This window comes from Nothoprocta perdicaria, unplaced genomic scaffold, assembly GCF_003342845.1.
Source record: "Nothoprocta perdicaria isolate Ctin4 unplaced genomic scaffold, notPer1 scaffold_464, whole genome shotgun sequence".
NCBI classification, from domain to species: Eukaryota; Metazoa; Chordata; class Aves; order Tinamiformes; family Tinamidae; genus Nothoprocta; species Nothoprocta perdicaria.
In genome coordinates, this window is record NW_020455715.1 from 164,257 (window position 1) to 179,654 (window position 15,398).

At 51.4% G+C, this 15,398-nt stretch overlaps 1 protein-coding gene across 1 annotated transcript; it reads left to right on the forward strand.

Annotated features, from left to right (window-relative positions):
- Positions 1 to 2: 2 nt before the first annotated feature.
- ITFG2 (integrin alpha FG-GAP repeat containing 2) lies at positions 3 to 11,883 on the forward strand. The gene is made up of 12 exons (XM_026046954.1): positions 3 to 98; positions 1,237 to 1,332; positions 1,442 to 1,483; positions 2,082 to 2,262; positions 2,578 to 2,717; positions 3,163 to 3,311; positions 4,435 to 4,529; positions 6,945 to 6,998; positions 7,451 to 7,542; positions 8,562 to 8,679; positions 9,308 to 9,481; positions 9,647 to 11,883. Exons 1-12 carry the CDS (start codon positions 3 to 5, stop codon positions 9,748 to 9,750), a joined length of 1,341 nt encoding a protein of 446 aa, XP_025902739.1. The 3' UTR covers positions 9,751 to 11,883.
- Positions 11,884 to 15,398: the final 3,515 nt, after the last annotated feature.

Sequence of the window (15,398 nt, forward strand, 5' to 3'; positions counted from 1 at the left end):
CCATGCGCTCCGTCAGCTACGTGCAGTGCGTGGCGCTCGAGTTCGGCGGCAGCCTCTTCCCGCACGCCATCTGCCTCGGGGACGCCGACAACGACACGGTGCGGGCGGGCGCTGCGTGGGACGGCGGCCAGGCCGGTCCCGGGAGTGCAGAGCCGGAGAGGGGGAGGCAGCCGGCGCGTTAACGGGCCGGGCAGCCCTGCCGCGGTGGGAGCTTTTGCTTCCAAAGGGAGTCCCAGCGCGGGAGGGGATGTGGGGCCGGGGCTGGACACAGCGAGGCGGCTGCGGGGACCAGCGCCGGGCCCCTGAGCCCGCCAGGCTGCACCCCTGGGGGCCTTGGTTTGGCGGTGACTCCAGCAGGTCATGACGCCCTCCCTTTGCCTCAAAAGGCAAGTTCCCACACCAGCAATCCTGAAAACTGCAGCGGCCAGCAGCACGCTGGGCAGGAAAGCAGTTCTTCCCGTTAGGATTAGCGTAACGGTTGGGGGAACGTATGCAAGGACCTGTGCAAAATTTGCATGTGCAGAGACACGGTGTGGAGGATGGAGAAGCTGCAGAAGGCTGGTAAGCTGGGCGAGATGCTGCCTTTCCAGCAGCCCTCTTTCCAGAATAGGCCACGGCTGTGCAAGATCTCAGCCACGCTGTGAGCGAGACAGCAAAGTGGTGTGAGCCTGGCTGGGAGCGCCCCCGCCGCTCCCCACGCTGTGGTCGCGTTGGCCTCGTCGCCATCGGTGTCCTCGGAAGAATCGAGACAGATCAATCCAGGCTGAAGTCTCCTGCCCTAGAGAGCTTCAAATGCCACTCGGACGCTCCCTGTGCCGTGTGCCCCAAGTGCCCCTGCTTGGGTAAGGGGCTGGGCTGGGGGATCTCCAGAGGTCCCTTCCAACCTGAAGGATTCTGTGGAGAGTGGAAGGTGGGGTAGTGATGGGGTTATCAGAGCAGAACATTTAGTGATTGGTGATAGAGCTCGGAAACACTGGCTTAAGAACTGCATAATATGGATTTGTTGCGAGGGGCTCTAAGAGTCTCCTACCTTTTTAAACTATTACAATAAAATCATGTTGGTGGGGTTCTTTTTTTCTGTATATTCTCTGTTGATTCATAGCTCTTTGTATTTGTTTCACTTTGCTGCTGCTTGCCACAGCATGATTTTAGATGGGAATCTTGCAATTCCTGCCAAGCTAGGAATGTTATGTTGCTCCGTACCTTTCTTCTTACAAACCCTGTTCTCTCGTCCAGCTGAACGAGCTAGTGGTGGGGGACACCAATGGGAAGCTCTACGTGTACAAGAATGATGACAGCAAACCCTGGACTGTGCGATCCTGCCAAGGAATGGTCAGTTACAGGCAAAGTGTTAAAATGGGCTGTGCCTTTTGATTTGTGTGCAGCCTGCCCTCGTTGACTGTTAGACTATTAAAGCTTCCTTTTTTTTCCCTCCCTGCAGCTCACATGTGTTGGAGTGGGAGACGTATGCAATAAAGGCAAGGTGAGACGTATGGAGAGGCAAGTGAGAGACGTATGCAAAAAAGGCCCTTACTGGTCACCAGGCCTGCCTGCCTGAGCCCTGGAAGGCTTCGGTGCTTTGGGGGTTCTTATGTTCCCCAGTGGATTTTGAGCTGCTCTGTTGTGGACCCTTCTGCCATTTGGCTCTATGCATTTAAGGTCAACGAAGCAGAACTGAGACACAGAAAGTCCAGACTCTCAAGCAAATTTGGTGTGTCTAATGTGACTTTTTTTTGATGGTTATTTCTGGGATTAATAGTAGGGCTATTGGGTCCAAAGTTGCCAAGTTTAGGCGCCCCACCGGTTATACTGTTGCTCTCTCTGCTCCAGACAGCAGTGGAGTGGAAACGAGGCTTGAGAAAGCCATACATTGTGTGGGGACTGCACGTGCAGGGTCAGCCTGCAGAGAGGGATGAACAAGAACTGCAGGCTGCGAGCAGTTTGCATACTGGCTGGAATCTTCACCCTTTCCTCCGTAGCACATCTTGATCTTGAGGAATACACCCTCACTTCTTCCGTTATCTTGCGGGGGGGACGGCTTCTAAAAGGAATAATCAGAAGATGTTTCCCTTCCCCCCCAGAACCTTGTGGTGGCCGTGAGTGCCGAGGGCTGGTTTCATCTTTTTGACCTGAGTTCTCCAGCTGCAAAACACCCAGATGCCTCCGGCCACCACGAATTGGTGGCAGCAGCAGAGGAGCAGAAGCCCGTGTTCAAGCAGCACATTCCTGCCAACACCAAGGTCATGCTGATCAGTGACATTGGTGAGCACCACAGCACGGGTGGGAGTGCAGGGGGAGGCAGTTTGTGGGTGCAAGGTGGCAGGGGAGGACAGAGGAGGTCACAGGGAGGGTGTCAGGGTGCAGAAGGAGGTGACCTGCTGGAGAAGCAGTCGCTCTAGCAAATGTAGCCAAGTACTTGAGGGAGAGGAGTGAGAACTTCAAGGCTCATCCTGCAGAACTGGGTTCCTCTGAGATGCCATCTCGTAGACACCTCACGCTGTGGTTTCTGAATGTTGGGAGTGTGGGCCTGCGAAAACCTGAGAGCTTTTCTCATCCATCTCTCCCTGTCTCCTGCAGATGGAGACGGGAAGTGCGAGTTGGTGGTGGGTTACACTGACAGGGTGGTGCGGGCCTTCCGCTGGGAGGACTTGTCTGACAGCCCCGACCACGTCTCAGGACAGCTGCTCCTGCTGAAGAAATGGCTTCTGGAAGGTCAGGTAGGAAACAGAATACTTGGAGCAGAACAAGCCAAGTACAGTGTTCATGGGGTTTCTCAACTTAAGGGGTATAAAATCTCAGTCCTGTGAGCAAAGAATTTATTTTTTTGTTTGGAGAGGGGTTGGCTTGAAAGGAAATTTTCCCAGCAGTTGTCCTGTGTATGCAGAGCAGCTGGTTGGGGTGGCCGGGGAAACAGTCATCAGCTCTCACAGGACTCTTGAGAGCCTTTTTCCCCTGGGTTGTTCTTAGGTGACTTTTGGTAGGAGAAGATCCTTTTACTGTAATTTAGGTATTTTGCCTGTCTGGGTAAGTTTGTTCCTCTCCTGCTGATGATTTCTAGCAGAAAATCTGTCACCTCTAAATTTTGATACTCTACAACAGTGGAGTCCTTGGAGGTGTGTGAAGTTCTCCATTTGACTCGGTGTTTTTCCTGGGCTGTTACAGGTGGACAGCTTGTCTGTGAACCCGGGCCCTGACGGCTCCCCCGAGCTGATGGTTTCTCAGCCTGGCTGTGGTTATGCTGTTCTGCTGTGCACCTGGGACTCGGAGCAGCAGCCCACGCCAGAGGGAAGGGACAGCTCTGCCCCAGGCAGGTGAGCTGCATTTCTCCAAGGGTTTGCAGGGAGATTCTACTCTGCAGGCCTCTCACAAGGAAACACCATCACGTCAAGGGGCTGGGCAGAGTGGGGGCTGCAGTTCACATTCAAGGTCTTGCTCTGCTGCTGGGAGTCTGTGACTTGTCCCAGTCCGTTCAGGTCACCTGCACCCTGTGGACTCCTTTGGATACGTTCATCACGGACGCATGCAGCTTTCCCTGCCTCTTGCTCTTTACTCTCTGGGTTGCGTGAGGAAAGTGGTAGGACCAGTTTGCCAAGGCAAGGCAATATCCAGGGCTAAGGCAGGACCGAGAGCAGCTTGTATCTCCAGAGGAAGAGGAGCAGGTAACACGGGGACCTGCCAAAGTGGTGACTGGTGACTCTCAGCTGGACTAAGACCAGTGAGTCAGAAGCCCTGGGAAAACACTGTGGGTTCCCTGTTTTTTTGCAGATGTGGTAGTTGGAGGTTTTCCTAATGAGCCCCCTGGCAAGTGCTGTAAATGAAAAGCCAAGTAGGATGAGAAAGGAGGTTATTGTCCTTGTTGAGATCTTCTGGGAGACCTTAAGGCTGCCCCAGGAAACTGAAGTAGGAGGGGATTTATCAGTGGGCAGCAGCTTTGCTCTGAGCTGTGTGGCAAAGAGCTGGAGGCTATGGCAGGGTCCTGGGGCAAATCTTGGTTTGTTAGAGACATTACTAGACCCAGTACTCATTTAGCCTGGACCCAGGCACATGAACCTGTCCTACTCCAGTCACATGTTTTTCCTGAGTGAAAGGCAGCCAGGATTCCATAAAAGTCATGGTAAGAATCACTCTTCTTCCCTTAGTTGGAATAAATATTTTTTTCACTGCCTGATTTTTGAACTTTTAAGCTTTCTCATACCTAAAATCACTGCTTTGTTTTTGAAACCTCAGCAAGTTCCTTTCATGCTCAGGGAGATGCCTTTTTCTCCCTAGTTTCTATCAGCAAGCAATCCCTCAGCCAGAAGTATCTCCTCTGTGAGCCTTCGCTGGCGAGTCCCCCTCGCTAGCCAGGCTCACTGTGCGCAGGCTCCAGGCACCCGTGGCCTTGGGAGGCTCTGGGCCGGCCCCTGGTGTGATGCCCGTCTCTCTGCTCCCCAGGGAGGCTCCCGTGCGAGATGTTGTTCTCCACCAGACGTCTGGTCGGATCCACAACAAGAACGTTTCCACTCACCTGATCGGTAGCATTGGCAGAGGTGAGAGGTGGGGAGCCTTGGGCTCGGACCTAGCAGCTGTGCCTAGCAGAGCTTGCCAGTGCGTCCAGCCTCAAACTGGATTTCCTGTGGTAGGAAATTAACAACCCAGGGAGGCAGACACAAGGACGGAGGTTGCTCTTAGCCTTCCCCCAGCGTAGCAGCCCCTCTGCAGCCCCCACTGCAGAGGAGTTTTCTCCTGCTGCTCCCACCAGCAGCCTTGACCTTTGTGTGGCTACAGCCTGGGCCCTGTTTTTTACTCCTGAGATGCAGAGATCTCCTCTGCACAAGCCCCATCTTCACACTTGTTTTTGTGCTTCGCCATGCTTGGTTCCTGATGCCTGGTCTGAGAGCTGTGTCCTGCTTTGTCCTTACCCATGTAATCCCAATCCCTGTGGGGCTGCCCCTCTGTTTCAGTGTGTGCTCTCTCCAGCCAGTGTATTCTGCTCAGGTGTTGTGCCTAAACTCTGCACAGCTGCTTCCTCCTGTTGGCCCTTGCACACTCAGGTTGTTATTCAGACATTTCTTATGTACTGCCAACACTTCCCTAGAGCAACCGCTTTGTGCTCTGACTTGTGCCTAGTGTCACCATCTGCACCCTGTCCTGGCAGTTACGGAGAATGTAGGGCCCTCACTCCTCCCTGGAGCGTGTGGGGTTAATGCAGAGGGGCAGCAGATTCCCAGTGCAGGCCGCCTTCATTCCCTGTCTGCAGCTGGCTGGGGTCCAGCTGCACTTACCCTGTTGGAGGGTTAATTCTGCAGCACTGTCTGAGGAGGGTTTAGGCTCTGCTCTCGAGCTGGAGCTGGGGGAGATGGGCAGCCCTCCAGACCCAGCCCTGCCCCACGGCACGCACAGTATCTTGTCCTCCCCGGTGCCTCCCCATGGCTCTTGCTCAGCCTGTGGTTTTCTGCATCTCAGTTGCCACTAGAACATCATGGGCATCACGGCATGAAATTAATTATGTCACTGCATGCAAAATGTCATACCTAATCAGGAGAGCTAACAAAACAATGGAGGGCCATGGAAGAAAGGGTGAGGGAAGGGTGGGAAGAGCCTCTTGTGCTGGACCACCAGCAGTGGAACAGCTGGAGTGCTATTGTGCCCAGGCTATAAAGAGGGCACTGCACATCTCTTTAATCACGGCCTCGCTGGAGGAATGTCAGTGAGGCACAAAAGCAGCTGACAGTTTTTGTAAAGATGACCAGCAGAAATAGGGTAGATCCTGTCACGGGAGGGTACAGGGTGTAGTAGCCTCGAGCTGGTCGTGGGCAGCTGAAGCAGGTTTGAAGAACTGTGTCCCTCTGGGGAGGAAGCCCCTTGGCCTTCAGCTCTGCTGTATTGTCCCATCACTGACAGGTTTGCTGCATTCCTACAGACTGTGGGGACCCTCCTGTCCCTCCCTGGGTCGGTTCTGTCACAGTGTCACAAAGGGAATTATTTGGAGCTGTGGGGGAACATAGCTGCAGTGCTCCTCCTGCCAAGTGCAGCATGCTTCCCAAACCTAACCTTGTATGTCCTTTCTGTCTGCTTGCTAGGGAGGAGTGTGCAGGAGGGCTGGAGTAACCTGGGTCCAAGGGAGTGTTCTTGTTACGTTTAACTAGTCACCCAAGCCAGTGCTGTTCTGCACACAAGCGTGTGGTGTACAGGCTTTGGAAAGGACACTGTCTACAGGAGGTTCATGGCCAAAGGGGCATGGCCCAGGAAAGCCAGGGGCGAGTAGGCAGATGAACATGAAAGCAGGTGTCCAGTCTGTTCAGCAAGCAAGGCCTGTGTAGCATCTGTGCAAAGTTCACTACGAGGAGACTGCAGCTTCTGCACAGTTCTGCTCTAGTTACAGTAGTAGAGCTGGTAGTGTGGATCTTGGAGCCTTTTTACACACACTCGTTTAGGATTTGTCATGGAGGGGCTTGTGTGCTAACGTGACTAATACTTGGTCCCCCTTGATGGAGTCTGTCCTCATTCCCTTGTTCCTTCCTCAGATGGCTGAAGGCTCCACTGCCATCTTTGGAAGATGCTCAGGGTAAAGTTGTAAAGCTCTGTTTGGCTTCAGCTGTTCTCTGCTGTGTCCCTCATGATGCTCCTGCCGGTGCATTTCTGGGGACTAGAGGGGATGTAATGAAGTCCACTAAAACCAGAACCACCAGGGCCCTACAGCAGGTGCTTCTATGGCAGAGAGGTTCCTAGGAGCAGCCAGTAGAACCAGAGAGGCCTAACGAAAAGTTCTTGTGTTTTGAGAATCACAGATAAAAACCCTCAGGAAGTAGGGTTACCTGTAAGACTGGGCAGTTCTCTGTTAGGAAGCGTCAGAACTGGGCAGAGAACAAGGGGGAAGGGGTCAGCTTACTTCCCCAGGAGAGGGGGGGGACAAGACTCCTAGAGAAGGCATCAGCTCATGTAATTCTCTTCTGCATTTGCAGGCTGCTCCAGTGCAAACAGTGGCTCGGGCCTCTTTGCCCTCTGTACTCTAGATGGTAAGTCCGTCTGCTGTGCTGGGGGAGAGCCCTGTGGGGCAGCCAAGGCCTGTCTCTCTGGCTGGTCGTGTGGGCAGAGTGGGTAGGAGGGAGCAGGAGGGAAGTGTCCAGTATAGCTGTAGCCACCCCTGTATGACCAGGGGGACGTGGCAAGGAGCTTCTGCTTTGAGTGCTGTCTGATGGGAGATCTGCTGCTGTACTGTATTCTGGGAGCCCATTTGGGGCAGGCTGCTTCCTGCCTTGGAGTGCAGTCTAACTAGCAGTGGCCTCCGCAGTTTTTCTTCTCAGTCTCTGGCTCCTACTGTCAAGAAAATGCTGTCAGCCACAGCTTGGACTACGGGATTCACTACATCTGAAGACCTTGAGAACAGAGGGAATTTTCAGGGCCCAGTGCTAGGGGATATCTTGCTCCTTCTTAATGTTTTTAAGACAGTTTTTTTCCCCTCCTTCAGGGACTCTGAAACTCATGGAGGGGGCGGATAAACTTCTCTGGTCGGTGCAGGTCGATCACCAGTTGTTTGCTCTGGAAAAGCTGGATGTTACTGTGAGTGTCTCATGTTAATGGGGTGGAGGAGCAAAATCTCTTTGGAGATTTTGGGATTGCACGTGAACGTAGGAGCGCCTGAGGAAGTCTCAGCTAAAGTCTGCTGGGATTGTCCCAGGATGGCATCAGTGGAGCTCTTACTATCCCAGGGCGTTTCCTCAGGTTGCAGTCCTGTCACATCAGTCCATCCACCTGCAAGAGGTTGGGCTGTGTTGTCTGTTTGGCCTGGTGGTTTTGCTCAGTGCTGTTATACCTGGTTGTCTACAAGCTCTTAGGATCCATGAGTACTAGGATAGGGAAGAGAGAGATGGCACGAAGCTATACAAGATGCCTGCTTCAGTTAATGTTCTGTTTCTGAGCTCTGTTGAATTTTAGTATCCTTTCAGGGAGAATCTTGGGCCAGAAACCATCTAGACTTTCAGAAAGAAGGCAAGGAGGGGAAGTGACACAAGCTTTTCTACATCAGCACATTTCCTAGAAGACATGGTTTGGGCATTGCTGTCTTGTTTTTATTTATTTATTTATCTTTCTTTTCCTTTTTTTTTTCTTTCTTCCCTCTATCACAAGTCCATTTTCTCTTAGGCTGCTTAATAAAGTTAAGGGAGAAAAGTAAAACAAGGAAAACTTCATACAGCTCATACGACATACGTGTGGCTTTAGGGGAGAGAAGATTCAGGGTGCTGGGGGAGGACAGAGTATATTCCACCCATTTGCTGGGAAACTTATATTTTTTAATGCATTTGGCAGCAACCAGTGTTAGACCCAGAGTTCCATATCCTCTGTGGGATGGAACAGTTGGATTTGGGATTCTGTTCCCCCATGTTTTCTACTGTCCTTGCCTACTTGTGGTCTCGCGTCCCAGCCTATCACACAAACATACCGATGCCTTTATCCGCACTGAGCACGTCCTAGAGCAGTGTGCCAGAACAGAGGTTCCTCCCTCCAAGCAGGAAGGGCTCCCGTGTGCCCCTGGGAGCAGCAGGAGCGGGTGCTAATGGGGGCTCTTACGGCTCCTGCAGGGCAACGGGTGCGAGGAGGTGGTCGCCTGTGCGTGGGACGGCCAGACCTACATCATCGACCACAACCGGACCGTGGCCAGGTTCCAGGCGGATGAGAACGTCAGCGCCTTCTGTGCAGGTGGGCAGCGGGGCTGCACAGCACCTCTCCCCTCACAGCACTTCTCCCTCCAAGCTAATGTTCTTCCCTGGGAGACCTGAGACCCCTGGAGTGCCTGCAGGGGGAATAGTTGTGCTGGGGTTCTCCTGTATGCTGCAGTGCTCCAAGATAGTCTTTCCTCTGGTAGCCTCTGGGAACAGGAGTGGGGAAAGAGGGTGATGCTGTGTGGTGTCTGTCATGGAGAATAGGGGTTGGTTGGTTGGTTAGTTTTCTTCTGTCCCGTTGGGGAGCATTCAGGTCATTTTTTGTCTTTACTGCTGCTTTTCAAGTTTGCAAACTACTAAGCTGATGCCAGTAGACATATGGAGCCCTATATATGGAGACCTTTGGGTTTGCTCTCAAACCTGTGAAAAGCAGCATGCAAATTCCCAGGCTCCATGCATTCATCCCGCCATTCCAGAGACACTGGCCTGTCTGACTTGTAGGCATCTCCTGCCTTATCTCAGAGAGCCTTCCATAGTCAAGTTCCTGTCTCTGCTACTCAGCCTGGCTGCTCCCAAGAAGGCAGCAGCTTTAGTAGCACAGCATGCAAAGCTGCCTATTTAATTTCACTCTTGGTTCAGCAGCTCCATCCTTTTGCTTGCTTTAGGCCTCTACGCATGCAAAGGAGGAAGCAACAGCCCATGCCTCGTTTATGTCAGCTTCAGTCAGAAGATCTACATCTATTGGGATGTGCAGCTGGAGAGAATGGAGTCCACCAACCTGCTGAAAATCCTGGAGAGCGACCCAGAGTTTGGAGAGCTCCTGCAGCAGCTGGGTGTGGGTAAGTGCAGAAAGGGAGAGGGTTGGGCAGGAAAAATAAAAGTGAGAAATGGCTCTTGGCAGGCAGCATCCTGGGAACTAGAATTTCACATACTTCTCATCAAGGAGACTAATCTACTACCTGATGAGGATCTCTACCAATCATCTTTCTCTCTTCTTTTTCTAGAAAGAAGTGACGTTTCTTCTGTCAAAGATTTGATTCACAAAACTCTGTATTTTCCTGAGAAACACCAGCTGATCAGCCCCACACAGTGCCAAGACCTGCCATAGATTCTTCTGCCCACCACACTAACATCCATTGCCCCTTAAAACCTTTCGTGGCTTCAGGGAGTGCTTGCCTGTTGAGGCATGGTGCCAAGTGGATGTGTGTAGCTGAGGAAGCTACGAGGACAGCAGGAGTCCGGAGTTCTGCTCGTTGGCCTTCCATTGCCTATTTCCATATTCCTGACTATCCAAAGTCCTTTTTGGGGCGACTGTAGATGAGCTCTGAGGACACAGGGAGAGTAGATCCAAGCTTAGTGCTGCTTTTGGCCTGTTCTTAGAGGTGCTATGGTGATAACGTCAGAGTTCCTAGTGGGCTCATAGCACAGGAGTTGCAGGTTGAGACCTTGAATTGGGCATCAGGAAAGGGCTTCCCACTTCTGTCCTGCACAGATGAGCTGCTTCAGCAGAGGCAGGAATTGTTTGCGTTTGTTGTGGTGCTCCCCTCCAGCCAAGCTGAGTTGCTCACAAGCTGCCCTCTGTTCTGAGCATCTTGGGAACACGTGTGAGAACCACAGCTCGCGCTGCTGACTTGCCAAGGGCTATCCAAGCTCCAAGGAAGCCCAGCTGTTCTCAAGAAGCATTGCTTGCCTTCATCCCCTTGGGCAGAGAGACCCCAGAGGTGGTTGTGGCTTAGCAAAGTAACTGTAAACTGGGCAATAAAAGGAATTTGTCTTAACTGTGGATCTCTGCTGCAGTGATAGCTCGTCCGTTTCATAAAAAGCAGTGGGAATGTCATGCTTCCCTCTGGCTGTGGAAAGTTCCATCGCTCTTTTGAATCCTACACAACGGTTTGGCCAGTGCTGATGCTCCCCCTGCTCAAATGCAGAGGATGGAGGAGGCCCTGGCCTGCAAAGCCAGGAGCTCTGCCACATGCAGCAGGTGTTCAGCCCATCCCCACCTCAGCCTCAGGCATGCCTGTCATCAGTTATTGGGACAGGAGCAGCATGGTCACCTGCTGCGTTGCCACCATCACCTCCTTCTGTCATTTATGGGATGTCCTGTTGAACAAGCACGATGGACGGAGCTCTCCTTTCACCCGCACGATAGCCTGGGAAGGCTGGATCCAAGTCAGGGCAAATATAAATAATTCAGTGATCTCTCTTTAGCAGGTGAGAACGCTTGAGGATATTGCAGTGTGTTCACAGTTGCTGTGCCGTGCTCTGCAGAACAGAGCTGCAGATGGAGATGAGGGCTGCAGTGCTTGAACTCTGCCGGCTTTGGGGAGTTGGCAGCATCTCTTGGAGGGCTAAAGCAAGGAACTGCCTCTGGGCCTGTAGCCTTGGGAAATTCTGCCAGCTGTTTTGATGCTGGGATGTAAAGCCCGCAGTCCAAGAGGGCCTCTACTACATAACATAGTGCTCTTACCAGTCTTGCTCTACTTTCCTCATGAAAATGAGATCTCGTAGGTCTCGGTACATTGCTTTCCTGCTATTTCTAGGTATTTGTTCCCCCAAAACCTAGAGCTGCTGCTCTGATGACGAGAACAAGTGATAATTCTCTCCCCTCTCTCCCCAAGAATTTCAGGTGAAGTAGCAGCAGCTACTGTCCTTGTCTCCCTCCCGGGAGCCCTGGCAACCCAGCTGAGCTGGGAAGGAGCAGGCGTGTCTGCCCATGGGTGAACACTTAGGTTGCACCATGGTCTGAGGTGTTTTCTCCCTAACCCTGTTGCTCCCTGGTTTAGTTTCACGCTTCACAACGAGTGGAACTGACACCAAGAAGGACCACAGTAGAGCAGGGCTGAGTAGAGCAAATTTCCTGAAGTCTCGTTATGGAAGTTTTGATTCAGTCTTCCAGCCTGAACCCAGCCTGCTGCCCTTTCTCTGCTTTGGGAAGCAGGATGCTTATGGGCAATACAACGTAGAAATGCCAGGATTTTCAGTCCTGGTTTGCACAATCTGGCCCATGAAGCACTGCTTAGAATACGAGCTCTCCTGCTGCTTGTGCCGTCAAGCTGGGTAGGACTGTGGGGAGCCTTCCCGCAGTGGGTGCCTGCTGTGGCTCTGCTTAGCATCTTGTTTGCTCTTGGTAGGGCAGGCGTTCTCCCCAGAAATACTTTCTCTCATCATCTCCTGCTGGGATTTAAGAGCCCCATCAATTGTGTGAAGCACTTTGTTTGCCTGAGAGGCCTGGCTGAACTCCTCTGGCAGCTGGGCTTCCAGCTATTGCAGTTCTGCTGCTGCATTGTAAATCTCTCCTGAGCCCAAGCAGCAAAAGAGAATTGTCTATGCTGGTAACAGAACAACTCAGTGCTGTCCATGCCCAATGGAAACATTTATTAGCAACACAAGCACAAAGAGGCGGTACAAATGGTTGTATGACTGGAACTTCTTCATACAAAACAGACTTTGCCACACAGGTCAAAAGATTTGCAAGGAAGAAAGGAAGGTCAAATTGATCCATTGTTAGTGCAAGAGAGAGGACATTTTTCTAGGAACCATCTCTGCAAAAGAAAAGGGGCAAAAACACACGTGCCTTGGGCAGGGCAAGCAGAAGCCATGCAGCCCAGCCCTTTTCTGTTGGCCCCAGGTTAATGTTGCTGTGCACCATGCAAGCTCTGGCCTGCTGCACTGCGGGGAGCAGAGCTGAGAAGATACTGACACTACAGAACATCTGATCCTCAAGCTCTACAGCTCTTGAAACAATTGCAGAGAGAAAATAGCAGTGCCTCAGGGCTCCTTGCTAACAGCTCTGTTTCCCTTGTAGTACTTAGACTTGCAGATGCGCTTTGCTCCCATAAACACAAAAGAAAAAGATGAGACCTGTTCTTGCAAATTATATTATGACTTTTGTCCCACTCCTTTCTGCAGCTTGGCCGCCCACTCTGAGCCTGAGCTGATGCGGCTCCTTCTCTGGAGACCTGGGTTCACTTCATTATAGTTCAATGGTAGCTTAATGCCTCTGTATCCTGCACAGCCAACACACTCCAAAGAGGTGGAACTAGGAGTTGTTCCTTCCTCTGCAGTAACGAGCAGCGTTTACTGCATCCCACTGAGTGGGAGGTCAGCAGACCCAGTGGTTGCTGGAAGCTCTGCCCTGGGGCAGGACTTGCCCCAGATGCCTTTCCGTGTATGAGGGACTGTGCAGAAGAAGAGTCCACCCGAGCTGTCCGTGCAGGTGTTTCAGGATAAGCGGCTTGCAGCTCTGGCTTTCAATTTACTAGCAAATAAATGAAGGGGTTTATTTTAATATCCTGAGAGACAATAAACCTATTGTCCATCCCTGCTCTGACTGTTACAGAGGCTTTGGTAGGTGCCATCATTTCCATTACTCGCCAGGTATAGCCTGGCATTTGCTGGTTGAATTTCTTGCAGAGGAGGACTGCAAATCTATTTAGGCAGCTGAAGAGTCTTCAGTTCTGTAACTCGCCCTGTAGCGGTGAGAGGAGTCGGCCTCTGGCATGATGGCTGGCAGAAGTTCCTGCTCCTTTCAAAGGCCACGTGTCCCCCAGGCTTGGCAAGGCAAATGAGGTGGTTATGGCTTCAGGAAGGTGCATGTGCCTGGGATGAGTTTGTTCTTGCACACAGGCCTTGGAAAGGGCCCCACAAAATCTCATAGTCAATCTATGCATCTCAGGGCAAGTTCAGCCATCCCCATCTCATACCCAGCACATGCTTGTCTGACTGTTTCTAAGCCTTGCTGTGAGACACTCTTCCTTCTGTCACTGTTTCAGGGCTGCTCTGTCCACGCTGCTGGAAAGCAGCCCTCGTAGGAGCTGACCAACATGCAGGTTCAGAGACATTCTCCCTAAAATGGTAACGTACTATTGCCCATCTCAAAGGATTGGGCTACCTTAAAAAGATGGAATTCAACACACAGAAGATGTAGCTGATGTAGCTGTGTCCTGCTTTAGGACAGCAGTTACTACTAAACTTCTACCTTCCATGTGAAAGCTTTGGCTTTTTTTGGTTCTCTAGGGGAAAAGACCTTGGCCCAGTAACCTACTCCCACCCCTCACCCCCCCAAAAAAAATCTGGGGTGTCTTATGGGCACAGAAATCTCATTTAGTCACAGCTTTTTCTGTAAACTCCTGTAAATTATAACCTCCTGTAAGCCTTATTGCCTGCAATAAAGATTGATGGGTGATGTTGCAAGATAACTGGTTCCAACAGGTTCCTCAACATTCGGGAGGAAAGTTCTTTACTGAGGAACCTGGATATGCAGCTGATGTGGCAGAGGGAGGGTGAAGAACATGGCTCGTGCTCCAGAGCTGATTTCCCATTTGGCTGTAATAGCTGCCCCACACTGGCTTAGCACTTGCTGGAAATGTCCTTTCTGTGCCTGGGAAACAGTGCAGTCTTCATTCAGATATGCAGTTATTAAGAGCAAAGAGGACAGGTTGGCAAAACGTGGCAGAATGTAAGAGAGCATTAGCAATCTGTGACTATGAAACTTTTTAAAAAGATTATTTAAGGAAGGGAAAGACTCCTTTTGGAAAGAGCAAACTTGTTACTTAGCAGTGTGGGAGAGTGAATGATTCACTTGGGCAGAGATAGAGAGGCTGCCAAGAGGGATTCATTATGCAGAGAGCAGAGGAGGAGATAGGCAGAGAAGGGCATTTCCCCCTGCAAGAGCACACTTCTTAATAGAGAAACCTGAACTTCTAATGATACATGAACTGTGGCACGTGAAGCACAGAAAGGACTGGAGGGTGTTCTGAAGACGAGCAAATAAAAGGGAGCCTGCAAAGCCTGATGTGTGGGAACGAAATCCGAGCGCAGCTCGTGTGCAAGCACCTGCAGGGCTCTGAGTCAAAATGGGGGTGACAACTCAGCGTCATGCCAGCTTCCTCTAGGATCTCATCCAGAATTCCTTAAATGAATGGAAAGATTTCCGCTAGGTTCAGTCCAATTTGGGGAAGATCCTTGATAATTTTTCGTTTGTTTGTTTTTAGCAGATCAGGAAGGTGAATATATAATGAGTTGCAATAGGCGTGCTATTTGTCATTCCCCATGCTGTTTATAGAGGACAGCAAGCGCTGGAAGCTGCCTGAGCTGCCACATACATGGACATTGCAGTAAGTGTTTCATCTAACACCAGCAAGGAATTTTTCAGCAGAGTGAGTGGCCTGGGTACTGGGTGGATTCCAGCTAGCCTGCAGAATGGGTCCAGCACAACTGTGAACTGTCCTTAAAGATCCCTAGGCTGGAGAAGGTCGGATAGGCAAGTGATAGAAATCCAGAAGAGACTAGTGGCACTTTGGCTGCCAAGACCATCAAGAAGCCTGTGGGTGCAGACACGAATGGAGAAAGCTGGACTAGCTTTGTCGTGCGGGAGATGCACGGAAAGCAATCCACACAGGAAGAAATACTCAAGTGCACAAGTGGGAGAAGGGCCCAGAGGTCACGAAACAGACCAATGGCTGGGAATACAACAACCAGTCAGAGCCACCAATCTGGGACTGCTTTTAGGAGGGGAGGATGACGGTCACAGCAGCTAGTGTTGGTGCCACATACATCAGCCAGGGAGTATCTCCGCTGGTTTTATCTTGTGTTAAACTAGAGTCCTGCATCTGGCTTAGGCAAGAATCAAAGAAGGGGTGGGAGGCAGGAAAGCAACCACGAGTATTTTAAGAAACGCAACAACAACAAGAGGTTTGATAAGGCAGGGAGACAGCCAGCAATGTTTATTCCAGGATGACCGGCAAAATTAGTATA